The 27990-nt window shown below is 52.5% G+C and overlaps 1 protein-coding gene and 1 long non-coding RNA gene across 2 annotated transcripts; one reads left to right on the forward strand and one right to left on the reverse strand.

Annotated features, from left to right (window-relative positions):
• Positions 1-1528: 1528 nt before the first annotated feature.
• On the reverse strand, positions 1529-18916 carry LOC123638263 (HAUS augmin-like complex subunit 8). The gene is given in 12 exon segments (XM_045551765.1): positions 1529-1908; positions 3578-3719; positions 5829-5937; positions 5939-5974; positions 7963-8121; positions 8226-8291; positions 8934-9028; positions 9359-9454; positions 10701-10782; positions 11680-11735; positions 14744-14808; positions 18714-18916. Coding segments are annotated over 12 exon segments (1191 nt in total). The 5' UTR covers positions 18743-18916; the 3' UTR covers positions 1529-1652.
• LOC123638420 lies at positions 18562-26490 on the forward strand. The gene is made up of 2 exons (XR_006735349.1): positions 18562-19105; positions 26325-26490. It is a non-coding gene; the product is annotated as an uncharacterized LOC123638420 (long non-coding RNA).
• Positions 26491-27990: the final 1500 nt, after the last annotated feature.

Raw genomic sequence — 27990 nt, forward strand, 5'->3', positions numbered from 1 at the left:
TTTTATCTGATGTGGATTTAATAATGTCCCCATACTATAATAAAAATATATAATATTTGGTCTTTGTCCACAGTTCCTGGCACAGGGTTCCTAAAACCCTTGGCATGGACATTCACAGGGTTGAAACAAGGGTCTTAAGACAGCACTTTGGAAGGTTGGTTGAACCAAAGGGACCATCTAGGGTCCTTCAATATTTTAAGGAGCCCCAGACAAGTCTGCTATATTTACTCCAGTTTGTAGACATTTTAAAAGCTGGAAGGCGGAGATTACAATGTGTAACCACACCTGGAATCATCGTGGGCAATAATCAGATTAATCAAGATAAAGAATAACAAAAGGGCGAAGGTCTCTTGGCTCAGCCCCCTGCTGTGAACTCAAAGCTTTCTGCTCATGGGTTGGAAATAAAGTCAAAGTGTGCAGAACAGTTTCCAGGATTCCTTGATGCAGGAGCCTTTAGATTAGCCCTGATGTAGGCTTTTAGTTAGAGTGGGAGGATACAGCAATGTGGGGCTGGTGGGTGCTGTGGTCTGCAAGTGTGCCCACCCCCCACATTCCTATGCTGGAAACCCCAACCCCAAAGGTGATGGTATCAGGAGGTGGAGCCTTTGGGAGGTGATTAGGTCATGAGGGTGGGGCCCTCCTGAATGGAATTAGTGCCCTTATAAGAGGCCCCAGAGAGCTCCCTCATTCCTTCCACCATGTGAGGACACAGACAGAAGGTGGCCAGTCAGGAAGCACGCCTCACCAGACACCAAATCTGCCAGCACCCTGAACTTGGGACTCCCATCCTCCAGAACTGTGAGAAATCACCTTCTCTTGTTATTAATAATAAGCCACCCAGTCTATGGTATTTCGTTATAGTTGACTGAACAGACTAAGGCGATGGGTTTGGGGTGGAAGTTTGGATGAAAATTGCAGAAGTTGTGTCTCCTCTCCCCTGATCTACTATCGTAAAACCAGAACCTGCTGCTAAAGTCCTTGCAGAGGCTACAGGGGGGAATGTGAGGGTTGGTGGTATTCAGGTGAAAGTTTAGTCCAAAACTGTACCCCTGAACCACTTGAGGTGAAGAGGTACATCTCTTTTACCCGAATGTAGGATGGGGGTGCATATTGTGTCTGACTGGGGCTTGTTTCCCCTACCTGGAGATGTCACACAGAGGCGCAGAAATCTGCCCTCAAGCACTATTAATCAGAAATGTGCGATGAGAACCAGGAAGACCCCCGAGGCCCACACAGAGTAGGGTAGAAGCTGGAGAGCTGAGTGGAAGAATTCTCCAGCCACAGCCCAAGCCTGTGAGCACCTCCCAGCAACTACTGGAACTTGGGACCAAAAAATGTCCACTTGTGTGCCAATTCCTGTCTTGCTATCAAACAGTCACTGAAACCACCCTTGTGACGGAAGGACGTGAAATCATCTTGACAGCGGGACACGTGCCATGTCTCGGAGGTCCCGAGGCCCAGGGTCGGCCCTTCACCAGAACTTGAGACCACACAGGCCTTCCAAGTGCCCTGCGTAGAAAACAAAGGCTTCAATTGCAAACGGGTTTATTTTAAGCACCAAACAAGGTCGTGTACAGAGTGCTCCAGTGTCCTGAGTTTCACCAACATGTCACTGCAAACCCGCTGGACGAGAGGCACAGCAGGCTCTCTTCTCATCTGCTGGAAGGACGGTCTTCGCTGGGGTTGGTGAACACGGCATGAGTGTGGCCTCCCGGGGCATGTGGCGCGTTGTCCTCAGGCAAGGATGTGCTCTCAACTGCTCCCCGGGACTCCTCGCAGGCGCTGTCTTCGCTGAAGTACCACCTGCTGGGGGTCGCCGGGCCCTGGGCCTCTTCCCAGACTCCCTGGTTTATCAAGGCGGCCTCTTTACTCGCCTCAGCGGAGAGTTCCTGCAGCTGGGCCAAGCTCCTGTGGAGGCCAGAGGAGGAGTTGAGGCCTCTCACTCACAGCTGAGCGCCAGGTCAAGCAGCCCCTTCATGGCGAGCGAGGGGCTGCGGTGTCGGGGGGGAGGGGTTCCACGTCCCCTGTGTGCCCGGTGGGAGAGCGGGGGGAGCAGGACTGGTCTGTGAAGACTCAGTCAGGGACACAGCCAAGGCGGAATCGGCAGGCGTGAAAGACTCACGGGGTCAGAAATACTCAGAGCATCAGCACGGTGTTGGTGCCGTGGTCTGAACGCTTGTCCCCTCCAAACACATGCTGAGACGCAATCCCCATAGTGGCAGCACTGAGAGGTGGGGCCTTTAAGAGGTGACTGGGTCATGAGGGTTCTGCCATTCGTGAATTAAAGGATTAATGGGTTATCACGGGAGTGGGACTGGTGGCTTTATAAAAGGAGAGACCTGAGCTGGCACACTCAGCTCCCTCACCACGTGACGTCCTCTGTCACCACCGACTTACAGAGTCCCCACCAGCAAGAAAGCTCTCACCAGATGGGACCCTTTGACCTTGAACTTCTCAGTCTCCAGAACTGTAAGAAATAAATTCCTTGTCTTTATCAATTACCCAGTTTCAGTTATAGTGAGAAGCAACAGAAAACCAAGACAGCTGGGCACGTCTGTCTCAGGAGCAGGCGGGACAGCTGTGAACAGGATGAAGTCCCTGCCTCCATGCCACTTACATGGCAAATGAGCAGCGTGTGTGACACCTGCGTGTTTAACCCCTCAAACCCGTGACCCTTGCCATCTGGAAGCCTTTGATGTGCCCTGATTTCACCCTGCAGCCACCCACGGAAGACGTGCCACAGCAGGTGGCAGCTGTTTCTCATGAGTCCTTTCCAAATATTTTAGGCATCTCAGGAGATAGACTGAGCATCGTAAGGAAGAGAAAACAAGATTCTTTTCTAGAAGAGGTGCAAAAGCTCATAGTTAGAAATCTCCTGGGGAAGGTGAAAAGAAGGGGTCCTGAGGGGTTTCGGGGGGCTGGGCACAGGCTGTGTCAGATCTAGGGCTGGTCCCACAAGGGCACGGGCTCCGTGATGGCCATCGAACAGTCCCTTAGAATCTGTGTCTTTTCTATGTGTGTTTATACCTCAATAAAGAGTTCAAAAACATCCTCCCAAACCCTAACCCTGGAAGACATGCAGAACATGAACAGGGCTGATCTGAGGGCGCCCGTACTGTGCTGGTTATTCTGGGGGCAAAGGGTGCGTGAGGGGCGAGGCACTTTCTCTTCGGGCTGCTTGAGAACTTCTCGGATCTTCCAGAGCCGGGTGTCAGTTCTCCCGCCATTCCCTTCCCCCTGCCTCACCCGACCTTCGCACTGTGACTCTGGGCCCACCCTGCAACGTCTCTGATCCCCAAGGCACCAGCACCCCTACTCCCTCAGAACTGACTCCAGAGCAGGGAGAAAGGGGACATAAGACGCGGCAGGTGCTCCTGGACTGAGACTTTCTCCACAACACGGACGACGACACCTGCTGGCTGTTCCCGTAGCACGCACGGTCTAGGGAAAGAGCAGCTGGCTCAGGGAGCTGAACCCCAGGGGGAATTTGGAGCCACTCTAAACAGTGCAGCCCTCAACGCCCCACGTCCTGCCTGGACACAGTGCCACCTTTTTCTTAAAATATTTTCTGAGATACCTTTGGAGCTCAAGGTCCTTTTTCACAGCTACGTCCTTGAGTTCGCCCAGCAAGTCCAGCACCTGCACGTTTGTTTCTGAATTGCCAATGCCAAGTTCTCTCAGGAGCTTCTGAGTGGTCTTCAATTCAGACTGCAGGGCATCTAGGGTGGGGGAAAGTGGTCGTCAATGATGGATTGCAAGGTGCCCAAAGCAACAGACGCACGAGTTGAGTATCCGACTAGATTTTTCTCACTTCACTGCAATGCTCTGCTAGAGCACACAGGCAAGGGTAACCAAAGCAAAACACTTGAGCATTGGTACCTTCTCTTTGTCCCTTGGCCAGAGAGCACGGTGGCCTGAGATAGTGGGACAGGCATGTCCACTAGGTGCTCATTCAAACAGACCTAGAATGCCACTCTGGCGTCCTCAACAGAAACCAATGCCAGATGCAGGAAAGGCTCTGCTGTGCCAGCCTCACTCGGGGTCTCCCAGCCAGGCCAGGAGCAACTTTAAAACCCCATCCTTTGCATTCCCTGATCCTAGCACCCCTGCATCCCCTGAGCCGAGGGACACCTGCAACCCACATATGTACGCCACGTGCATTAAGACAACACACCTCTCTCCCCTCAGATACACGTCATATCTAGGCCAGCTGAACATTACGATCACATTCCGGGAACCTAAGAGCCTCACAAACAGCATCTCCGTCCTGTTGTGGACTGAACTGTGTCCTCCAATGTTCCGGTCCTACTCTCAACTACCTGTGAGTGTGACCTTAGCTGGAGACGGGGTCTCTGCGGATGTGACTGAGTTAAGGTGAGGTCATTAGGGTGGGCTCTAATCCAATAACCGGTGTCCTTACAAGACGAGGGGAATTTAGATAAAGACACGGAGGGAGAAAGCCATGTGACGACAGGGCAGAGACTGGAGTGATGCAGCCACAAGCCAAGGAACCACCAAGGTCAGCGGCAACACCAGAAGCCAGGAGAGAGGCCTGGACTAGCTTCTCCCCTAGAGCCTGGAAGGAACTAGTCCTGCACCACCTTGACTTCAGACTCTGGCCTCCCGGACTGTGAGGGAATACATTTCTGTTCTTTTAAGTTACCCAGTCTGTGGCCATCTGTTAACAGCAGCCGCAGAAAATGCGTCAAGTCCCTAGTCCAGCTCCTGGCAACGACCTAAGGAACGTAGTAGGGACGGAGCCCAAGAGTTACTGCTGCGGAAGTGACTGCAGTCACCTTAAAATCAGAAACCCAGACGCTGACAAGCATCCAATGAGGGCTGAGTTGTATACACCCGTGTGATGAGTTATGTGCTCATTACACCCTTCTGATGACGACTTCCAACAAAGAAACGTGCACGAAATAAGCGGGAAAGCAGGATACGCATGGCTCGATGTCAAGTCTGTTTACGCAGACATTATGCTGCACTAACGATGGAAAGAAAACACTCCAATGGACAAACAGCGCTTATCCTGGAACCCCGTGACATTACCCACAATTGTCACTTTTTCTTTACAACTTGGCTCACTTTCCAAAGTTCGATGTCATGCCTATACCAGGTCACACTGGAGAAAGCTCGATTTATTGAAAACCACTTCTGTCCGAGGCTGCCAATCAAGCAGCATCCTTTGGGACCCTGGACTGTGTTTTCACTCTGCCTCAGATGCGTTCCCGGTGGAGCTCGCAGGGAAGGCCACCTCTGGGTCTTAGGTACCAGCGCTCTCCTGCAACAGCCTCAGGCAAAACATAGTGAGATGACTCATGAGAGCTCTTCTCAGGAACACCCAGACTCCAGGGCAGCTGAAATCTCTCTCTGGCAGGACCGCTGTTCCGAAGAGGGTTTTAGGATGGGGCATGGCAGTTTTCACACTTGCCAAGGTCTTCCAGTGGGGACGAGGTGGGAAACCTGTGCACAGAAAGGACCTCACTGCTCTGCAGAGGGCAAGCCAGGGTGGGCTGGTGGCCCTGTAGCCCCCTCTAGCCACCGACTGGCACGTGTAGGGCCCAGGGGACTGCAGGCTGCCCCCGCAAGAATGCCTTTCAGCAGGACAGGAGATCACGGTGAATCCCACAGGCCTGGGTTCAAATCCCAAAAGTCGCTTACTCAGGGCAAGACCCTGGAGGAACCACAGCCCGGCCAGTCCCCACCATCCTCTGCCACTGGACGGGGAAGAGGACACTTGTCAAAATAAGGCCCATGGGAAGCACTGACACATGCTCCTCACCGCCGCAGCCTGCACGGCGCAGCCGGGACGTCCCATTTCCTACCTAAGAACTGCTGCCCGTCTCCCTCCAGGTGGATCGACCTCACGGGCAGCTCGTGCCGGGTGGTGTCCAGGGCCGTGGCGAACGTCTTGTACTGTTCCTTGAAGCGTTCGTTCGGCCACTGCCTCAAAGGGACTGAGCATCTCGATCTGCAAGCAGGACGGAAGAGGGCTGTGGGAGGGGACCCTGCAGTCACCAGCCCGGAAGTTTAAGGGCTCAAGCAAGGTTAAGATACGGCACTGCTCCTTCACGAGCCCCAAGGGGATCAGAGCTCGGGAGGCTTCTGAGGATGCGGGGGGCAGGTGTGTGCTCCCCGCTCCTGGCAACGGCCCAGCAGACAGTAGGGCGGCCCAGGCTCCTCACCACGGACACGTGTCCCCTTCCAGTGTGTTCCGGGCCTGGGCCCTCCTGCCTCGGAGCACTCCACTTACGTGCCTGCCTTCCCAAGGCCAGCCTGGCACGGCCCACCCCCATCCCATACGTGCTGCCTGGGTCTTCATGGGCGTTTGTGACAATATACAGTTGACCCTTCAACCAACTGGGGGTTGGGGCTGCCACCTCCCTCCCCCGACCCATAGCAGTAGAAAATCCACATACAACTGTTTTTGTTTTGGAGACAGGGTCTCACTCTGTCACCTGGGCTACAGTACAATAACGCAATCATAGCGCACCGCAACTTTAAACTCCTGAGCTCAAGCGTTGCTCCTGCCTCAGACTCCCAAGTAGCTGGGACTACAGGTGCGCCACCACCATGCCCGGCTAATTTTTCTATTTTTTGTAGAAATAGACCAGCTCTTGCTCAGGCTGGTCTCGAAATCCTGGCCTCAAGCGATCCTCCTGCCTCAGCATCCCAAAGTGCTAGGATTATAGGTATGAGCCACTGTGCCTGGCTGTGTGTAACTTTTAACTCCCCCTAAATTGAACTACTAATGGCCTACAGTTGACCAGAAGCCTTGCCAATAACAAACAGTTGATTAGCACATTAATAGACCACTATCTACCTATATTTCATACATTCATGATATACCTTCCTCTTAATTTTTTCAATATTTCTAGGCCATAAGGTTTATCTATGAGGTTTTTCAAGTTGTTGCAAATCCCCAACAAATTTTCCAACATATTTATTGAAGACAGTCTGCTGATAAGTGGACGCACGTAGTCCAAACCCACGTTCAAGGGTCAACCGTACTTGCTCACTTGAGTGTCTTTTCTTTTCCTTCCTCTGTGAGTTCCATAAGGTCAGGGGCCATGGTCTCAGCCCAGGGCCTGGCTGCAGGGCTGCTCACATGAACATGCTGGGCATTACGGGTTGAACTGTGTCCTCCAAATTCATATCTGATGTCCCGACTCCCAGCACCTCAGGATGTGCCCTTATTCTGACACAGGGTCTTTATAGGGTCATCAAGTTAAAGTGAGGTCACTAGGTGGGCCCTAATCCAGCATGACTGGTGTCCTGAGGGGCAATTTGGACACAGACACGCACAGGGAGGACACGCGAAGAGACACAGGGAGAAGATGACACAGACGACCGTCCACAAGCCAAGGAGAGGGGCCTGGGACAGATTACCCCACGCCGCCACCACCAAAGCCTTGACCTTGGACCTTCAGCCTCCGGAACGGCAAGATAATGAACTGCTGTGGTGCTTGTTACAGCAGCCGCAGGAAACCCACACGTTGGACAAGGGGGCCCGTCCCCCTGGCCAGGCCTTTCTGGGTTCCCAGCGTTTGCTCCGTGTCCTTCCCCAACGTGGACACCTCTGTGCCAGTGCTGGCCACACGGTGCCAAGACTGACGTGTCTCCCACCAGCCCACTGACCCTCCAGGGCAGGCCCAGACCATGTCTTCCTGTCGCCGCACACGATGGTGATCAGGAGGCGCTCAAGGAACATTTGCACAAGTGAGCTGAAGGCACTGGTCCCCTCACTGGTTGGCACGTCACGTGAGAGCCTCATTCTCTGGGAAACTATCGTAGACCAACACCTGGACCAGAGTGTGGGCGACACCAAAAGCCCAGCAAAGAGTGAGAAGTGAGCGAGCAGCGACATCCTACCACGAACGCTCCCTGAAATAGTGGGAGACGGCCCCGCCAGAATGCTCAGCTCAGAGCCTCCGGTCACAAGTGTGGCTCACAACCGACCTGGGCGTCAAGGGCCTCCTCCAGCTCCCGCTTCTTCTGACAGAGGAGAAGGCTGCGCTTCAGCTCGTGGGTCTTTTTCTGTAGCTCCTCCTTCTCTTTGCACAGTTTTAATAAATGTTTTTCTGCCTCTTCTTCAAACTGGGCAAGACCCTTCTCCATCTGTTAAATGAGAAACGAAAGCTCAGGCTGGAGGGGACTCCCTCCCGGTGGTTAATCGAGGCCGCCTTGCACCACGTCACACGTGATCAGGGAACTGCTCTCACCTTTACCACCAGCAGCGTCAGCAGCAGCGTCTGGGACTCCATCATCTCCATCTCCTCGGACAAGCTCTTAAGAGGAAAAAGACGCTTTCAGTTCCCAGGGAACTGGTGTGAACCCAGCAGGGGCAGAACGTGACTCGTGTTTTCTGTGTTTAATTTGATAATTTGGGAATCCTCTATGGTACGCGGCCCCACTGCTTCTATTTTCTCACGTATTTAGTGTTTTCCAGCACTCTGTGAGAAGGAAGAGGCAGGTCTGGCCCTCCCACTGCACCGGGCAGGTGAAGGGGTGGTGGCAGCAGCCAGGCAAAGGCCAACTGACAGCACCTAGCGACTCGGTGCTGTGCCGGCACCAGACCTCACCCGTGGGTCCTGTCCTCACCCAGGTGGGACCACAGCCCAGCTGTCCTCCTGCCAGGGGACGGGGCCTGGCCTCACGTCTTCCCTAGCACAGCATCGGCACAGAGAAGGCCGCAATCTCACTTTTCCCACGGTCCCATGTTGGTTTCTACTGCTGTATGTGTACTTGGGGAAACATAAACTCTACGGATGATCCAAGAACGTTTGTGCTCTTAATTTTTATCCTAAGGGGCACGGCTGTCTTGTCTGCTCTAGGAGCCCTGGGGCCTCAGGTGACACCTGGCGGAGGGCAGGTGCAGAATCAGATTTATGCAAACTGTGAACGGCAACCCCTTCATCTCAGACACTTACTGGGCTCTTTTTCCGAGGGGCAGAAAATGACGTCAACTCCGTTTTCTCTGATCTTGTTTTCTCTAATTGTGGAGTCTTTCTGACTGTACTTTTCTCTAAGATAAAGAAGAGCATTTTAATGGTGAGAAAAGCATACAGATGGTCCCTGATTTATATTTTGACTTTGCAGTGGGTTTATTGGGATGTAACCCCATCGTAAGTTGAGCACCATCTGGACTTACGATGGTTCAATTTAAGATTGTCCCACTTTACAATGGCTTTATTGGGGCATTGAATACATGTTTGACTTATGGTGTTTTCACTCATGATGGATCTTTCAGGATGCAGACCCCATCGTAAGTGAAGGAGCGTCTGTACTTTGGGGGCCTGCTGAGATCTGTCGCAACCCCCAGCTAGTGACAGAAGGGGTGAAACGAACAACTTACCGTTAATGGCAGAGAGATCCAGGTCAGGTGGGGCCGAGCCGTGCCCTTCCAGCAACGTGGACTGCAGGTCACCCTTTGCGACCCCACTGCGATCTGCTGTCCAGACAAGAGTCCCAGAAAGTCAGCACAGTCAGTGGGGAAACACAGGAAACCTTTTTAAACCATACTACTTCTCTCTAAAACCCCAATTTCTTCCTAGGTAGCAGAAAGGACTGAAAAACCTGTGGAAACTCCCAGCCAGCAACTTGAATCCATTTTTAAAGTACAACTAGAAAAGGGACATTCTTTATAACCACAAAAAAAAAAAAAATGCAAATAGGCCTTTCTTCTGGTTTAGAAGATGCTGAGAGTCAGAGACAGCGCCGCATGCTTGCTCTGCCCTCCGTGCTCTCGGCTGCTTTCTCCTGCAGCTTCTGGACTGTTCGTCTCCCCTGGGAGTGCCCTTCATCTTTGAGCCTGTATTCGAAACCATGAAATCTTGCTTTACGCTGCCTAAAATCGGCGCCAGCATGCAGCATGCCACAGCTACACAAGGGCTCCAGAGCACTGCAAACAGCAGCAGGTGGTATGTATGATGCGCTCTCTCATGCTCGGAACTGAACATGAACTGTGCAGCTGGGGAAATGAATGACCTGGAAGCACAAAGAGCCTTGTGCAAAGAGCGGCCCACGGGTGCTGCAGAGGCAGGCACATGAGGACTTGGACAGAGAGTCAGGGTGAAGTGCCACGCTGAGAAGGGGCCTTCCTAGACTTCGTGACTGGGCATGCTGACTGGCCTTGAACACCAAATACACCAACGGTGATTGTCGGAGTGGGCAGATCATGAGGGAGGTCCCCCAGCCTAGTCCTCGTTTTCCATTTTTTATAATGAATACATGTCATATCCACAATTAGGAAAACTAAAAAGATTTTCATATCACTTTGGTGGTAGCTTCTAGAAGGAGGGGTTAGGACAGACCAATGCAGCTGCTGGTGCAGGAGACAAGGAAGGCAACCCAAGGTGGTGAGAGGTGGGAGGATAAGGCCTCACACCCTCTCTGAGAGTGCTGCTCTGAGTGCCAGTGGGGAAACTGTCACGTAGACAAGGAACTGATGCCACAAGGGAGCGCCATGGTGGCAAAGTGGCCCTTCTCTGGGACCACACAGGGCAGAAGTGACCCCCCCACTTCCCAGCCATCCACTCAGCTCCCCACATGCCCCCCAATCTGTCCTTACACTCAAACTCTTTGATAGCAGCTCTGACCCTTCCCAGAAAGGAAAGAGGGAGCTTTGACTCAGCATACGTGAAAACAAACTTTACCACCATGCTCCTCACTGACTGGGGGTCAGGGCTGCTTCGTACCTTTGCTTTTCTGGAGCTGGCTGGGTTTCTTTACACCTCCAGGTATCTTCCCACCTGTCTCTAAGGCATCTGTTGCAGGAGGCTGCGATGGGAACACATGACATTCAGAGGGCAAGACCCCTTCCCTTCAGGAGAAGGGTCCCTGACGCAGTCTACATTGCTTTTTGTAAATACTCTTACTTTGAGGCAAGGGAGAGATTGAAAGAGTTTGGAAATTTTATCTCATATACACAGGCCAAACAAATTTTTTCAAAAAGTAGACACACACATGTGCAGAGCATAGGAAACCACCAAAATGTCTGCTGGTGATTACCTCTGACATGGTAGATTACAGATGACTGATTTTTCTGGATACTTTTCAGTATCCGCTCATTTTCTAGAAAGAACATATTACCTTGGTCACCAGGAAAAACAAAGTTTTTATACAGGTATTAATTGTCAAAACTTATTAAAAGAACCAGGCAACACATGGAGTACTGCCCTTATAATAACCAAAAACAAAAGGAAAATCTTATACAGGGCAAGAATATTGCAAGGTACAGACACCACTCCTATTTAACATCACAGTGGAGGTCCTAGAATAAAACACAAAAGGTAAACAGGTTGGAAAGGAAAAAGTAAAACTTCTCTCCTGCAGACAGGATAAATGCCAGCCATGCACCAAGGACCATGCGCTGGGCATTGGATAAGACAGCTGCAAAGTCCAGAAAGTGCACTATTGGGTTGAAAGGCAAGAACAAGTTCACGTTTCAACAGAGATCATAGCTTTGTGAGAAGGATGCTTAAAGCAGTGGGCTGCTCGCAACAGAGATGCCAACTCGGCGTGAAGAGCTGACAATCTCAAAAGCACCTGGATGAAGGCCCGGGACCTGCTTCCTTCAGGACCCGGTTGTGACCGGCTCACCTGAGTGTTTCAAAATTCCAGTTACTCAGAACCATGTTCAGAACTGCTCCAAGCATAAGCTGAGCACTGTATTACCTTTCTGGTTGTTTTCTTCTCGTAGTCCATGTATCGGGACGCAACCACTTTTCCACCTGTGGGGGACACACTGTTGGTTTATAACAAAACTACTGTCGTGGCCTGAGAAGACCCAACACGCCCAGACCCCACACCCACCCAGGACCCCCCGCCCCAGAGAGCCAGAGGCTGTGACTCTCCCTACTCAGTGACAGGAACAGGAGCCACTGCTCCCCTGCTCCTCTCTGATCCTGTCCCTTAGCAGCCCCAAGCATGAATGGGACACCCACTGTATGCAAGAACATTTACGGGACACCTGGTGTACAAGCCCCAAGCCAGGGGTGGAACCGCAGAGTAGCAGAAGAGCCAAGATCAAGGAATATGCCCCAAGGAACATGCCCAAAGGTCAAGGCAGCAAGTGCACTTGGGGTGGGGGAGGGAAAGGAAGAAAGAAAGAACTTTCCCCGAGAGCCTCCAGTTTGCTTCCTCCCAGCTCGGTCCCTGTGGGTGTGACCCCAGCAGCCCCTTCCCCTGCCTGCATGAGCCTAGGACCCACTCCTGGTACTACTTCTCCTCACCCACCTCCAGCTCATGACCCTCCCCTGAGACACACTCCACCCACAGGCCCTCTGCAGACACAGCCAAATCCCTGGTGACGGCCCCACCCCAGATCCCCTTCCAGGGCTGCTCCTGTGAGGCTGAATGTGGATGGAGCAAATGCCACCTCCCACCCCATCCTAGGGGGTGGGCGTCTCAACTGGGCTCAGCCAGTCCTCTGTTCTGTCCCCCACCCCTTGCCCAGACCCCTCCCCATACCTGTTCCGCCCACCTCCAGCTCCTGTGCCTCCCCCCTGCCCCTCCCCCAGTCTCAGCTGCTGGCCTGTTTCCTGCTTCATGGGAGGACAGAAGTGGGCCCAGGAGACCCTCCTACCATTGCATCCAGCCCCCTCCAGGCCTAAGAGCTGCATCCTGCCTGCCCCGTGGATGGACCTCCGTGCTCCTGGGTAGAGTGAACTCTCCATTCTGGGTGCTAGAGCCCAGCCCTCACCCCCAAAGGAAACACCCAGCAGCTCCCGCCTCCCACCCTGCAGCCCCTCAGGTCCTGCCTCCACCAATCCCAGTGTGCACCCCTCGCCCACCTCACCTCCCATTTCTCTGCCCCCCTTTGCAACAAGCGCCGTGTACTTGCCCACTCCTCTTCCTCTCGTCCCTCTTCCCTTGAATCCCCCAGTCCACCTTCAGACCCACCCCTACACTGAACTCCTTCAGGCCAGACCACCGGGACCTCCCCACTCCTGAGCCCACGGGCCACCCTCAGTCCTGGTCATATGAGCGGTCAGCACAGCCATCAGTAGCTCCCTCTTCCCTGAAAAGCCCCTCGCTGGGCCTCCAGGTTGCCCCTCTGGGGGCTGAGGCCCGCTGGGTCCACCAGCTAAGGAGGCCTGAGAGCCTCTAGGCACCCTCAGGGCTCTGCACCACCTCTGACCTTGTTTGTCCCCACCTTCCTCACTTGCTCCTTTCTGCCACCCTGACCCCTCACTGTGCCCCCTGCCCCCAGCACCTCCCTTCTTCAGGGCTCCACTCAGCTCAGATCCCAGCACACGCTGCCCGTTTCGTCCACAGCATCTGCCATGGTCTAACACACCACGTCTCCTATGTTTCTGCTGCACTGCCGCCTCCCCTCCCTAGGGCTCCCTGAGGGCCTGGGATTTTGTCTCCTTTGCTTGCTGCTATATTCCACCAGCTGGCACAGAATAGGTGCTCAGGAATATGTCAAAAGAATGATTCTACATTTTTATAGGTGACTATAGAGCCCAGAGGTTTCCCTTTGCTTGACATGGTCAATGCCACACAGCTCAAAAGCATTTGTGAGTGCAATTGTGACTTCAACCATAACTTCATGCCAGGGTTCAATTCTTCCCTTGGGGATTGGGACGGCAGCCACAACAGTAAGAGGAATGGAGCCACCCCCACGGTTAACAGGGACCCCAGAGTCAGCCAAAGAGCTGGTGGGCAATCTGAGCGTCGCCAGGGCTGGGATGAGCTGTGTCGGCAGAGCAAGTGTGCTCAGAGCACTGGGCGGGGGGTACCTGGAAGCTGGGGACAACCAGGAGGCCACTCTCAGGGTGCAGGTACCTAAGGGTCAAGGCCAGTACCAGGCAGGGTCTCAGGGACAGAACTGATCCCTATGGAGGGTCTGCCACCAGATGGCAACCAAGGACGTGGGGTAAAGGACACCCCCAGTTCCAAGCAGGGGAGGCCATCCTGCTTTGGGTCTTTTTAAGACCATGAGCAAATGGTTTTGCTCAACAAGAAGGCTCTAAGGCTCTGGCTGTCTGGCACAGTGGGGAAGAAAAGCAGTTTCAATTTCTGGAAAACTAGGATACCCCTGTTTTGTTTTAAATAGTGCTGAATTTTGCAGAGAAGCAATGACACAATCAAGGGTATAGCTTGTGTCTAAGAACTAGGCAGCACACAAATATCACAGATGTCCTACACAAGATTAAAAAGCGACGCTGGAACACCTAAGCCTTGACCCTTTGCAACGAAAATCCTACCCTATGTTCTGTAAACTGGGCAATGCCACACGGCAGACATTGAGAAATACTTCATCGTGTCGTAGTCTTGGCTTTCAACGACCGAGACCCAAGAATCTACCATCCAAGCCAGGCCCTGCTGAGATTCAGTGAGGTTGGGGGGCTGTTAACAGTGACCCCGGACCCACTGGGGAGTTAAATTGGACATACGGGCATCCCCATATAACTAACGTGCTCTCGTTTTGAGACTGATTTTAGTAATAAATTCAACTCGTGGGTCCCTACACCCCCCCTTCCCAGGGATGTGTCCTGGACACAGCCCGTGAAACCCATGGCTGAAAGGGACCCCACTGTCCAAAATGATTGCCACCGTCTCATGACACATCCCTGGCCTTGGGCTAGGATGGCCAGACTCAATCTCCAGAGCTGTGACCACGAGGAAGTAATACCCCAGGCCCTCTTCTCTGGACGGGTTTTTCCTTGCCCCAAAAGCACGTAATGAAAGAAAACAATCACTTTTTATTAAAATGGATCCTGCTATCGCTCACCTGCTACTCTTCCTTCCTTCCTCCTGGCTCCGCTGGAAGTGCTGGGACCGGCCGAGGCAGGCTTCCTGCAAGAGGAGAGAGAGCGACCTTGTTCATCGTTGCCCAGGAAGCACAGGGGGGCCACTGAGGCACCTCCGCCAGCTGGAGCTCGGGCTTCCTCAGGACGACCCCATCCCAGTGCTGCCTGAGGACTATCTCAGCAAGGCTGGGACACCTCAACAGGAACAGTGACACAGGCAGCTGCCACCCCTGCCCACCTGGGCAACACAGGGTAGCTGAACACCTGAGCTGAGAAGGGACGAGTAACAAGAGCTGTGTGGAAGAGACCGCAGTTGTGCTCAGTGTCCACGATCTCAAATCAGCCACAGGTTCATTCGTTCACCAGCCGTTTATGTGCCTACTGTACGCCACTGGGGATATAGTGGTGAACAAAAGAGTTCCTTCCCAGAAAGGGAAGATCAGCATGTTCCTCAGCAGGCAAGTGTGAGGAGTGGCCCAGACAGGTACAGGGCTGGGGGGATGGGTGTGACAAAGTGCAACAGGCTCAGGTACATGACAGAGGACATCCTGAGACAATGGTTCAACAAGGGCCTGGCACTGGGGTGAGAATGATGTGGACACAGGAATTGAGCAGCCCTATGGTTCAATTACAGAAGATGAACAGGGACAGGAAGTCAGGGAGGACAGATGGTTGGGCCAGGCTGTAAGAGTCCTGGATTCTAGCTTAAGGGCTCAGCCCTGTTCCTGCAGCCCAGGGCTGGGCAACTTTTCTCTGTAAAGGGCAAGACAGTAAATATTTGTAGCTTTGTAGGTCACCTGGGCACTGCTGAAACTAGAAACTAATCAACGTTGCTGTTCTAACATGAAAGCAGCCATGGATGGTAGAGAATGCAATGGATGAGCTATGTCCCAATAAAACTTTATTTATAGGCAGTGACATTTGAAATTCATACAATCTTCATGTGTCATGAAAATTCTTTTGATTTTTCACAACCACTTAAAAATGTACAAACCATTCTTAGCTTACCAGCCTAACAAAAAGGGGGCACTCTGTGTTAGAGTGAGGGCTCACGGCATGGGTTGAAGAAAGATCTTTCACAGAGAGTTTAGGATAGAAAGAAGTACAATGTTTATTTACTTCTCCAAGAAAGAGAGCAGGAAGGACTGGCCACGGACCCTAACGAAGGAGTGAAAGTGCGGGCAGTTGAGGAATGTTGTTTGGAGTTTTAGAGGGTAAAAATGGGTTTTTTCCCTCTGCTTCAGTAAACTGAGAACAGAAGTGGTGGCAAAGCTGTTGTAGGTGTTTTTCATTTTTTTTGCTCTGTGAAACCAGCTTAACTGAGTCTTTGAAATCTGTTTTCTTGGCAGGATCTGAGGCAGAGAGTTGGAGTAGGGAGCTCGCATCCCTACTGTCCGCTTAGGGCCTTTCAAGGTGATGGAAAAACTGTTACCGAGTTAGGCCACAGGTGTTTTAGTTAAAACAAGGGGTAGCTGTGTTGTGAGTTTTTTCTTTAAAGGGGCAATTATGTGTTGTGAGTTATTTTTCTTGCTTTCAGTTTGATAGTTTTTCTGTTAGATAGGTTGCTAGTCAGGCCACTTTTACTCTAGCTTTCACCTGCAGCCTACAGAGGGCCAAGCCCTGCTGTGGGCACCGGGGAGATGGGGAGATGGATGACGTCAGAGCCGTGCTTCATGAAAACCACGGCAGCTGGTAGGAAGACAGGCTCCAGTGTTCTAGGAGGACAGGGACCAACTGCTGTTGCTCCTCACTGCACCCGACAGCCTGTGTATCAGTCTGGGCTGCAAAATACCAAAGACTGGGTGGCTTAAACAACATAGGTTTATTTCTCAGAGTTCTGGAAGCCAGAGGCTGAGCTCAAGGGGCTGGCAAGGCAGGTTTCATTCTCAGGCCTGTTCTCTTGGCTTGTAGGTGGCCGCGATCTCCGTGTGTGCTCACGTGACCTCTTCTTTGCGGGCGCATGAACAGAGTGTGAGCCAGTGAGCTGTCTGGTGTCTCTCCCCAGGGGATACGGATCCTATTGGATCTGAAGACATTACTGATTGTCACGCAAAGGGGGAGCTATTGGCATAGTGGTGGAGGCCAGGGACGCTGCTCAACACCGTACAACACACAGGACGCCCCCACCACAGAGAATGATCCAGCCCCAGATGTCAACAGTGCTGAGGCTGAGAGCCCCTGCCGTGGTGAGTGGGTGACTGGAAGCCTGGGACCGAAGGCAGACAGAAGACTTAGAAGGTGCCACAAACTCCTATCAAGAAGTAAGGAAGCCTCAACGTTATTCATCTCTAAGAAGGAATGAGTGAAGTTCTGATACACTGTAATAAGGATGAGCCTCAGAAACATTGTGCTGGGTAAAACAAGCCAGACACAAAAGACTCTGTCATACAGGATCCAATTATATGAAATGTCCAGAACAGGTAAATGCATAGAGACAAAAGCAGCTTAGTGGCTGCCGGGAGCTTGGGGAGGAGGGTGAGGTGTGAGTGCTAATGGGGACGGGGTTTCCTTTTGAAGTGATAAAAATCTGAAACTAGAGCACAGGCAATGGTTTCGCACACTGTGAACATACTAAATGTCACTGAATTGTACCCTTTAAGAGGGTTAATTTCACACTACGTATATTTCACCTCAACTGAAACACAGAATGAGTGACACTTGATGTCACAGGAAAGCAGGGGCTGTGAGACAGGAATCGCTGACTAACCAGCTGTGGGGGGGCGGGAGGGTCCGGAATGACTCCTGGGTTTCAGCCTGAGTGGGAGGAGGAGGAAGCCAGGAACAGAGACCAGTGGCACAGGAGGAGCAGGGACAAGGCCGGGCACTGGAACTCCTGCTGCCACCACTAGGAGCGGCTCCAGTGGCCACTGCAGCCACCTCCTCTGGAGTGGGCTCCTGGAACCCCGAAGTGAGACCCAGGAAGTGATGGGGGCACCTCCAGCCCATCATGGGGAGAGACAACTTAACAAATGTTCGGCAGGTGCCAGCAGCTGTGCTCGTTCACGGGATCCTCTCAACCCTACGGATTCCTAACTGTTCACATGACTTCTCTCATTTTCCAGGCCAGCGTCTGAGGTTTACACAAGTCACCCCTGGTGAGTCTCAGAGGCAGGAAGGGGCAGAACTCGGATTCCCTCTGGAATCTGACCCAGGGCTCTGGAGTCAAACCGAATGGGCTCCAGGCCCAACCTGCTGGGACCTGCGGGGAGTCACTACACCTGTGTGAGCCTCAGGTACTTCACCTGTTACTGGGAGGCACTAAAGTCAACCTCACAGTTCGGGCAAGGGGCAGAGGAGTGATTCCTCCCGCTGGCCTATTTCACGTCAATTCACGCAAAGGACAATAAAGATTGGCCAAATTAACCAACTAGACAAACAAGCTCAGGATCACGCCTGGCACCCAGTAAAGTGCTCAACTTCTTTCTTGTTCGTGCTGTGTAACCCCGGGCAAATGACTTCGCCTCCCTGAGTCTCCATCCTCTCCTCCGTAAACGGGGAGCACAGAATAAAGCCGGACAGAGAACTAAAGGAGATACTTTAGTTGTCACTTGCCTACTGCAAACGACAATTCTAAGAGCGGCAGGCCAGCTAAGACTCAGGCAGGCGCCGTTCTAAGCGGGTTGAAGCCTCAGGACACCTACGAGGTTGTGTGGCGTCATCAGCCCCGTTTCGCAATGCGGGAAAGTGACGCACAGACAGGCAAGGCCACTCGCCCGCGGTCACCCAGCATGCAAAACTTGGTCCGGCGCCGCGCTCCTGAGCATGCGCAGAGCCCGCGCGCCGCCGGGGCCTCCCGGGGCCTGCGCTTCCGGAGCGGTTCTAGGAGGGGTCGGCTCCGGCCTCGCCCCGAGGGCCCCCACTCCGTAGCTGTGCTGCCCGGTCCGCCCCGGCCCTCGGCTCCGCCCCTCCCTCTGGCACCCACACATCCATCCCCGCGGCGCCTCTACTCACCCAGCGCCGCGCTCCGAGGAATCCGCCATTTTCCCGCCTTCCACTCAAAGGCGGCTTTTCACGGCCGGCCCCGCCCCCTCGCGGCGGGTCGGACCAATTGCAAGCTGTAGGAGGGGCGACCACGCGCGCGCTTTTCCCCTCCTCCCCTCGCACTTGGTCTCGCCCACGAGCGGTGGGAGCTGGTGGTGGGGCCGAATCTCTAGGAAGGGGCGTGGCGTTCATGGCGCTCCGCCCCGTGACGCGCTCGCCGTTACTCCCGGCCCCTCCTCTCCGGAACCCGGAAGCCAGAGCGCGCGGGGCGGAGCGGCCGGAGGCCCGGGGGGCAAGCTTGCTGACGGGCGTCCGGGCGGGGACCGGCCCGCGACCGGCGGCGCGCGGCGGCCGAGGCCCAGGTGAGTTCCAGGCGGCGGCGGGTTGGGGATTTGAGCTCCAAGGGCGCGTTTGGGGGCTGCAGAGAGGAGAGGGACGGAACCCTGAGGGTAACTGGGACGCGACGGCGGAGGTCCAAGGAGCGGGAAAGAGCCTGGGGGTCGTGGGGAGGTTGCTGGGGACGAAGTGGAAGCGAGACGAACGAGAAGAAAGTTGGGTGGGATGGGGGCTGGAGAGGGAGTTTGCGGGCGTGGGAGGGGTGAGTCTTGTGGCTTTGAGCAGCTTCTGCGAAGAGGACGTGGCTTAGGTGGTTACTGGGGGTCGCAGGAAACGGGGTTGGAGGAAGGCAAGGAGGCGGGGTTGAGAGGCCCAGGCTGGGGGAGGGGGCCAGGCCGATGGGGGAACAGCTGGGGAGCGGTGGGGGGAAGGGGTACAGGACTGGTCTGGGGGCGTCTAGCCGCACGATTGAAGCGCCGGAGGAAGGGCACCTGGCACCCAGTGGGTGCTCAATAAATGCAAGAGATTCTGAACCCACTGATGTGGCAGCTGACTACTGGGAAGGGAGGAAATAGGGCTGGAAGGGAAGGAAAAAAGGGTTAGAAGTCATGGCAAGAACTGAGGGAGGTCCAGGGAGGGCCTGGAGAGGAGGGGAGAGAAGGAAAGGGCCAGAATAGCCCCATGCAGATGTTGGGGTGCAGCTGTGGAGATTCCATCCCCCCCATCGCTCTTGATTCCTCTCCTTCCTGACTTCACACCCAACAGCTGGGTGACCCAGGCAAGTCCCAGCACCCTCTGTAGCAGTCTCCTGGTCTTGGAAACTGCACCATTCTCCTCTTAAAACTGGCTGGATTCTGGGGTCCCAGGGACCAAGGAAGGAGCCTCAGGGCTTGCAGTGGGGCCGGAACTGTGTTTCAGGAGTGCGGGAGCATGTGTGCACTCACCCAAGGGTGCGGGGCTGTCACCACCTCTGCGGAGTTGCATCCTTGGACTTAAGTGGGTAAAACGACATACAGGAAATCTGTCCCCAGGCGGCCGTGAGCTCAGTCCTGGAGATGCTGGGCAGCTGCGTGCCCTCCCTTCTTTCTTGGGCACCCTATAGTCCTGGGGTCTTTAAGGGAAGACCTCTCTGTGCCTCTTTGTCTGAGGTGGCAGCTGGTGGGGACACTGTGCTTTGCAGCCAGAGGGTCCCAGCTCTACCTTCCTGAGTTCATTTTTGGTCTTCAGGTCTCCAGAGTCTTGAGGTGTCCAGGAGCAGCTAGCAGGAGGTGGCCTGGCAACCGGAGAGTTATTTCACCGTCTGACGGGTCTGACTCCGGCTCTGGCAAGGGCCTCGGGTTGTTTTTATCCGCATTAATGTGTCTCCTTTCCCGACTGCAGGGATCTTTGTCTGGGACCTGCCAGAAGTGCTGGGGAGCCCAGGTTTGTGTCTGGTGTATTATAGCTGGTTCAGGAGGCGAATCTGGATAGTTTGGATATAAAGACAGTCACAGGGGTGTTCCACTTCCAAAATGCTGTGGCTTTTATGAAAGGTGGCTTTGGGCCTTGCTTGCCCGAGGGCACGATTACAGCCCACAGTCGTGCCTCCCGCAGACATGACTATGGCCTTGCCCTGGCCAAGACACTCTGATGGTCAGATCTGGAATCTTCTGATCCCAGGGCCCCGGTATTGCCTCCTCCCTGCTCTAGGTGTGTGGCTAGGCAGGGTCTCATGTGATGGAGGTCCTGGCCTTGGTCAAGCCTCTGCCTGTTTCTGCGCCTGCAAAATGAACGGCTTGGCCTCCATCAGCGTTTCTCGACCTTGAAACCCAACCCCTCTCAGTAACATTCTTGTCTCCAGTACACACGCCACCTGGACTTTATACAGCCCCTGACTCTCAGTTCTTTGCTACAGTGGTCCTACTTTTGTACGACTTCCCATGCAACAGTTTATATGCAAGAACCATGTTTGACCACTTCTTTATCTTCCAAATAGGAAATCATGGTGTGGAATGAGCTTTGGCACGTTGCACCTGTTCCCAAAGCTTTGGCTGCAACCTTCTGGTTGGAATCCCTAAGCAAGACCCTCCCTCGGGTCCTGCATGGTGACTCCCCATTTCTATTTGGCTGTAAGATTCATTTTTCTCTCCTCAGCAGGGGCTTGGTGTTTCCTGTTCCTCATCTCTCCAAAGTGGTGTGTCTTGGGTGGGCCCCGAGTTCAGTTCAGGGCTGATCGTGCCAGGCGCTTGGCTGGTTCCCAGGGACAGAGATGAGCCCTCATGCCCTGGAGGGGGGACATGCTAGTGCCCTCCCCATGGAAAGACTGGAGCTCAGATCAGGCGGCCACTGCAGCCACACAGGTGGCATGAGATATTGTGGGGGTAGGATTCGGGACAGCCGGCACAAGCTTTGGGATGAGGGAGATCCCAGCAAGTTTCCTCAGAAGTGGTGTCTGGCCCCGAGTCAAAGCTGGAAAGGTACCGAGTGTTAACCCAAGCCAGGAAGAGGGGGTTGCACAAGCAGAGCCCTTTACCGAACATCTCCTATGGTAGATGCTTTTCTACGTCCCAACTCTCTTATTCTGCCAGCCACCAGCAAAGAGGGTCCTTGTTCCTAGTTTCCTGATGCAGAAACAGGCCCAGGCAGGAGATGACTTCAGAGATGGCTCCGTGGGCTTTCTAGAACACAGTGGACCGTTAGTAGCCTTTCATTGGTGAGGCCCAGGTCTCCAGGGCAGACTTTGTCAAACGCACCACCCTGGACATTTCTGGCTGGATCGTTCTTTGCCTTGGGCCCGTCCTGTGCACTGTAGGGTGTTGGACAGCATCCTTGGTCTTTGTTGATGAGATGCCAGTAGTATTTCCTCCCCCTGAGTTGTAAGGTCCCAACAATGTCTCTAGACATGGCCATGTGTCCCCTGGGGACACAATTGCCCCCAGCCCCCCAGGTGAGAACTGATGCTCCATACTAAGGTCAGATTCCCAACCGGAGCCCGCCACTGCCCCAGTGGGTCTTTGGTGTTTGTGGAGCTCCTGACAAGCTGCCAGCAAGGATGGGAGTGGGGGCAGGGACCAGGAAGCGAATTTTGCTGTCCAGTCAATTTTAATTTGGAGGGAGCCAGTCTCGATAAAGAGGAGGAACGGATGCAGGGGGAGTTAGACAATTTGCCCAAGGATGGACAGCAGGTGCCCTTGTCTCTCTCTTCTTTGTGTGAGCACTGACCTGGGTTTCTGGAGGAACCGTCCTCGTCTCAGAACGAACTGTTGCTCTTCTCCCGAGATTAGAGATCTCAGATTCTCTTCCCAAGAGCTACTTTTGGAGGTTGCCCCAGAGTGTTGTATGCACAATGCGTGTCCACATTTGTGCGTGTGAGCATGTGTATTCATGTGTGCGTGTGAGCAGGCGTAAGCACACGTGCCTGTGCACACACCTATGCCTTTGTGCAGCTGCCGTCATGGCACATTCCTCTGATTTCTCACCTGGCTGGGAAGCATGTAAACCTCTGTCCACCTTCTGTGGCCCTATGACACTGCCCAGGAACATTCAGTGACTAACTCTGATCATGTCCTGGGCCGGCCAGGTGAGCAGCACCAAGTAGCACCTTTGAACCCCTGAGGCACTTGGTGATTCCCAGGTATTCCCTTGCTGTGCTGTCCTAGGAACTCAGTGCCTGGCTCAAGGGGTGAACATTTTGAAAATAGAGCAAGTTTTAGAAAGATAAGCTCCCAGGAAAGTGGATTCTTTCATAATTGTCATAATTTTTAAGCATTTTTATCGAGGTGTAATTGTTGCATAATAAACCGTGCTTACCAGAAGTGTGCAGTTTGCTGAGTTGTGGCTGTGCAAACAGTGTAAGCCCACCACCAAGACCAAGGTGGTGAACACGTGCATCCCCCAGAAAGTGTCCCCAGACCCCTTGTCATCCCTCCACACCTCCTACCCCCAGGCAGACACCGATCAGCTTTTTGCCTCTATAGGTTAGTTTGCATTTTCCAGAATTTTATATATATGGAATCATACAGTATGGACCTTTTTATTAATAAAATTTTCTTGAGGGGAAGTCACATAACGCAAAATTCACCCTTTAAAGTGCACAATTCAAACAAATTGTACAGTTCAGTAGCATTTGGTATATTCATAATGTTGTGCAACCACCAGCTCTGATTTCAGAGCATTTTCATCACCCAGAAGGAAACATGGTCCCCGCTAGCAGTCATGTCCTATCCCCCTGCCCCCGCCCCTGGTGACCACTAATCTGCTTTCTGCGTCTATGGATTTGCCTGTTCTGAACCTTTCATATAAATCAAATCACACACTATGTGGGCTTTTGTGTCCGGCTTCTTTCACTCAGCATAATCTTTTTGAGGTTCATTCATATTATAGCAGGGATCAGTGCCTGATTCCTTTTTATTGCTGCATAATATTCCATCCTGGACGGACCCCATTTTGTTTACCCATTCATCTGCTGGTGGCCATTGGGTTGTTTCCACGTTTTGGTAGTTGGGAATAGTCCTGCTGTGAACATCGGTGTACAAGAATTTGAGTCCCTGTTTTCAGTTCTTTTTGGTCCATGCCTAGGAGCAGAATTGCTGGGTCTGTTCTCTTCTTGTCAGGCTTATTCCACTCAGCACAGTGATTCTGAGTTCGTTGTGTATTGTTGGCGAGTGTCAGTGGTTGGTTCTTTCTCATTGCTGAGTCGTCGTGTTCCCTCGTGTGGTCAGTTTGTTCATCTGTTCGCAGCTTGGCGGACATTCAGGTTGTTTCCAGTTTGGGGCTCGTAGAAATACTTCTGCCATGAATGTCCCAGTTTCTATACAGGCATATGTGTCATTTCTCTCAGGTATTTCCTGAGAGTGGAATTGACTGGCCACATGGTAGGTACATATTGAATGTTTAAAGAAACTGCCACAGTGTTTTCCAAAGGATCAGCTGCCTCCTTTCATGGAGTTTTTCCGAAGGGTGACGTGACTCTTTGAATCAAGTGACTCAGCAATGTTTGTATCCATTTATCTAATTCCACCTGAAAGAGTCGATCCCGAGGAAATGCTCAGAGATGCACAGGAAGACGTGTGATTCAGGACAATCACTGAAGGGTAACGAGAAGTTGGAAACCAAGTGCCCAGTAGTAGCAGGGCGATCACATGCCTTGTGATTCCTCTGTGTACAGTTGAGTCCCGAGAGGCTGTTAAAAAGCCACTCTGTGAAAGCTTCTCTCAGGACTCAGAAAACATTCACTCGTACTAACATATCAAGAGTTAGAATTTACAACTAAATGTATGATACACTCCAAACTTTATTAGACTGTATATACCATGTATCTATTCAATTGGAATAGATACTGCAGTTACTTACTAATTTGGGGGAAAAGTGCTGGGGTTTTTTGTTGTTGTTGTTTTGGAGGGGGAGGTTCTTCGCTTGTTATAGAGAAGGGGTCTCACTCTGTCACCCAGGCTGGAGTGCAGTGGCATGATCACAGCTCACTGCAGCTTTAAACTCTTGGACTCGAGATCCTCCTGCCTCAGCCTCCCAAGTTGCTGGGATTACAGGTGGGCGCCACCACACCTGGCTTAGGGAAAAGTTTTAGAGATTAAATATTTCATCTCCCCCAACCTTCTTTTCTGTTGCCACTGCCCTCCCGCCTTGTGCACCACTGCAGCAGTCTCATAAGTCACAGTTTTCCTTTAGCCTCCCCCTTCCTCCACCTTCCTTCCTAACACTGCTGCAGGACTCTCCTCCCAGAACCTGGGTCGTCTCAGCTTCTCGTGGCCCTGCCCTCTGTCTTTCACAGTGCCAAGTCATGCTTCGGTTTAGGGCAAAGGTCATCAAATGTTTTCTGTGAAGGGCTGGATGGTACTTACATTAGGCTTTCCGAGGTGTCATATTATATTCTCTGACGTGACTTTTCCACTCTGCTGTTGTAGGGAAAACAACCACAGACAAGATGTAAATGAATAGGTAAGACTGCCTTCCAACAGAACTTTATTTATAAAGACAGGCCATGGGCCTATCACACCCTCCTCCATCCTTTGGTGTGCCTGATGAACGAACTCCTCTTCATCCCTCAGAACCCCTCTTAGATGTTGCTGCCAATGTCCTGGCCCTCAAGGATAATGCCTCCTGGTGTGTGCCATTTATCTGTCATAGTTGACAGCTCTCAGGTTTGTTTGCACACCAACCTCTCCTGCTGGGCTTTGAGCCAGGGTCTTGCTCACCTTCGTACCCTCCGCCATCCTTGGTTGTCCCCTGCGCTGCATTTATGTCTCTTGCTCCAAGACCCCAGACAGGCTGTCACCAGCTTCAGGTGCATTTTCTTTTTCCTACAACCTTCAGAAGCAAATGCATTGTTAAAAACATAAACCTTGGCCGAGGCAGGTGGATTGCTCAAGGTCAGGAGTTCGAGACCAGCCTGAGCAAGCGGGAGACCCCGTCTCTACTAAAAATAGAAAGAAATTATCTGGCCAACTAAAATATATATACAGAAAAAAAAAAATTAGCCGGCCATGGTGGCACATGCCTATAGTCCCAGCTACTCGGGAGGCTGAGGCAGTAGGATCGCTTAAGCCCAGGAGTTTGAGGTTGCTGTGAGCTAGGCTGACGCCACGGCACTCTAGCCTGGGCAACAGAGTGAGACTCTGTCTCAAAAAAAAAAGGAGAAAACATAAACCTTTTCTGTTGGAATAACTTGAGATTTACAGAAAAGTTACAATGATACTACAGAGGGGCCCCCTATACCCCACACTCAGCTTCCCGGAATATGAACAGCTTACATTATCAGGGCACATTAGTCACAAAGAATAAGTTGCTATCAGCTTCAGCCAGGTGTGGTGGCTCACACCTGTAATGCCAGCACTTTGGGAGGCCAAGGCAGGAGGATCGCTTGAGGCCAGGAGTTAGAGACCAACCTGGGCAACATAGTGAGATATCATCTCTACAAAAAATAAAAAATTATTGGTGTGCTCTGTACCCACCTACTCGGGAGGCTGAGATGGGAGGATCGCATGAGCCCAGGAGTTCGTTGGCCTGGACAAGAGAGCAAGACCCTGTCTCTGAAAAAAAAAGTAAAATAATTTTAAAATTAAAAAAAAGAAATGGACATAGTTACATTGCTATTAACAACCTGTTATTAATATTATGATTTAATATTAACTGGTATAAATTACTCAATATTGATTATGGCTAATGTGCTGTAGATCAGGAAGGAGAACGGGAGTAACTCCATGACAGACTGCCCTAGAGTAGGCCTAACTTTCGGTTTCCCCGACGCAGGTCCTCCCCTTCCCCAGAATGCCGCTGATAACAACTAAAAGTCCCGCAACTTGGAAACCAACCAATCAGAAGCCAGTCCCGTACTTGGAAACCAACCAGTCAGAAGCCAGTCCCGCGACTTGGAAACCAACCAATCAGAAGCCAGTCCCGCGACTTGGAAACCAACCAATCAGAAGCCAGTCCCGTGACTTGGAAACCAACCAATCAGGAGCCAAGAGGATCAGCCACTTTTGAAGGAGCAAATGAACTAAGGGAGGGAGGGGGGATGGTATGCCCAGTGCATGTAATCTGCTGAAAAGTATAAAAGCGTAGTTCTTACCCTAGGGCGAGGTCCCTGCCGATGGAAAGAGACCACTGCGTTGGTGTTCGGGGCTTGGACCCTAGCTCGAGCTAGTCAATAAAACTCTTTTGCCTTTTTGCAGCCTCAGTGACTCTGTCTCTCTGTTCCTGGGGCTGAGGGGAACCGGCTCTAACATTTTGGGGGCTCATCCGGGATCCCAAAACCCCTGGAACAGAATCCAGACCCGAGGAGGAGTTGGAGCTCTGAGAATCCGTGCAGTGCAGGTAACTGGGCCCTGGGAAATGACCTGCAGAAGGCCTAGGCGACGCGCTGGTGGGTCGCCGGTCGGGAGTGAAGGGAGACGTCCCTCGCCCCTGGTAGGTTTCCGTTTCTCTCTTGTTTTCCAAAGAGTGGGAGGCACCCGAGCGGGGTAAGTCCGGGGCCACTTGGCGGAAACTCTATTTGGGAAAGCGAAACCAAGTGGATCCATTTGAAGTGGAAGTCCAAGCGGAGTAGCCGGCTAAAATTTCTGTTGATTTCTGTTGTTCCTTTGTTTCTCTTTCGTTTTCCAAAGAGTGGGAGGCTCCCAGGAGGGGTGAGTCCGGGGCCACTCAGCGGAAATTCTGGTTCTATTTGTCTGAGTTTTAAATGGTTAACACAGGACCGGTCTAGTATTGTCTGTTTGTGCCTTTGTGGATTTCTTTTGAGTAATATTGGGCAATTTTTGAGAGAAAGACCAAGAAACGAGTCTGGACTCTTAGGTCAGGTGTGTGATTGGAATTAATGCTTACTGTGTGGAGTGTCTGTAAGTGCAACTAATGGTGAATGAGATTTGTGGGTGAGTCTGCTGAGCTGAGGTGCTGCTGAGTGGAGCAGCCCAACAGCTTCTCCTTTTCTATGGCCCTCTCAATCTCTGGATTTACAGTCTCCTGGTTACAGGTTGTCCTTTGGGGGCTCCCTTCCCTGTTGGCGCTACTGCTTGGTATTGGCTTGTACGTTGTGACCCCTCAATCTTGGGGACCTCTAAAGAAGGCTGCCTTCACACTTCTCTGCTGGCTCTTGGTGGGACTCCTTGTGTGGCTGCGAACTGTCCCCCCTTTCTAGTGGCTTTGTGTCATTTGGTATCTTTTGAATGTCTTCATTGCCCCCTTTTGATTAATAACCCTTTTTCTCCTCACATGACTCAGGAGGACGGGGCGTCCTCTGAGGCCCCACCGCGGAAAGAAATAAAACTAAAACACGGTCTGACCAAGGCCAAGACCTGCTGCCCATTTTGTGCAAGGAACCAGAAAAACCAGTGGGCAACAAGAGTAGGCAGCAGGAACTCGCCGGTGACGCCAGATCAGCTGGTAGCACCAAATCAGACCAACTAATGGTGTCTGTTTC

This window comes from Lemur catta, chromosome 1, assembly GCF_020740605.2.
Source record: "Lemur catta isolate mLemCat1 chromosome 1, mLemCat1.pri, whole genome shotgun sequence".
NCBI classification, from domain to species: domain Eukaryota; kingdom Metazoa; phylum Chordata; class Mammalia; order Primates; family Lemuridae; genus Lemur; species Lemur catta.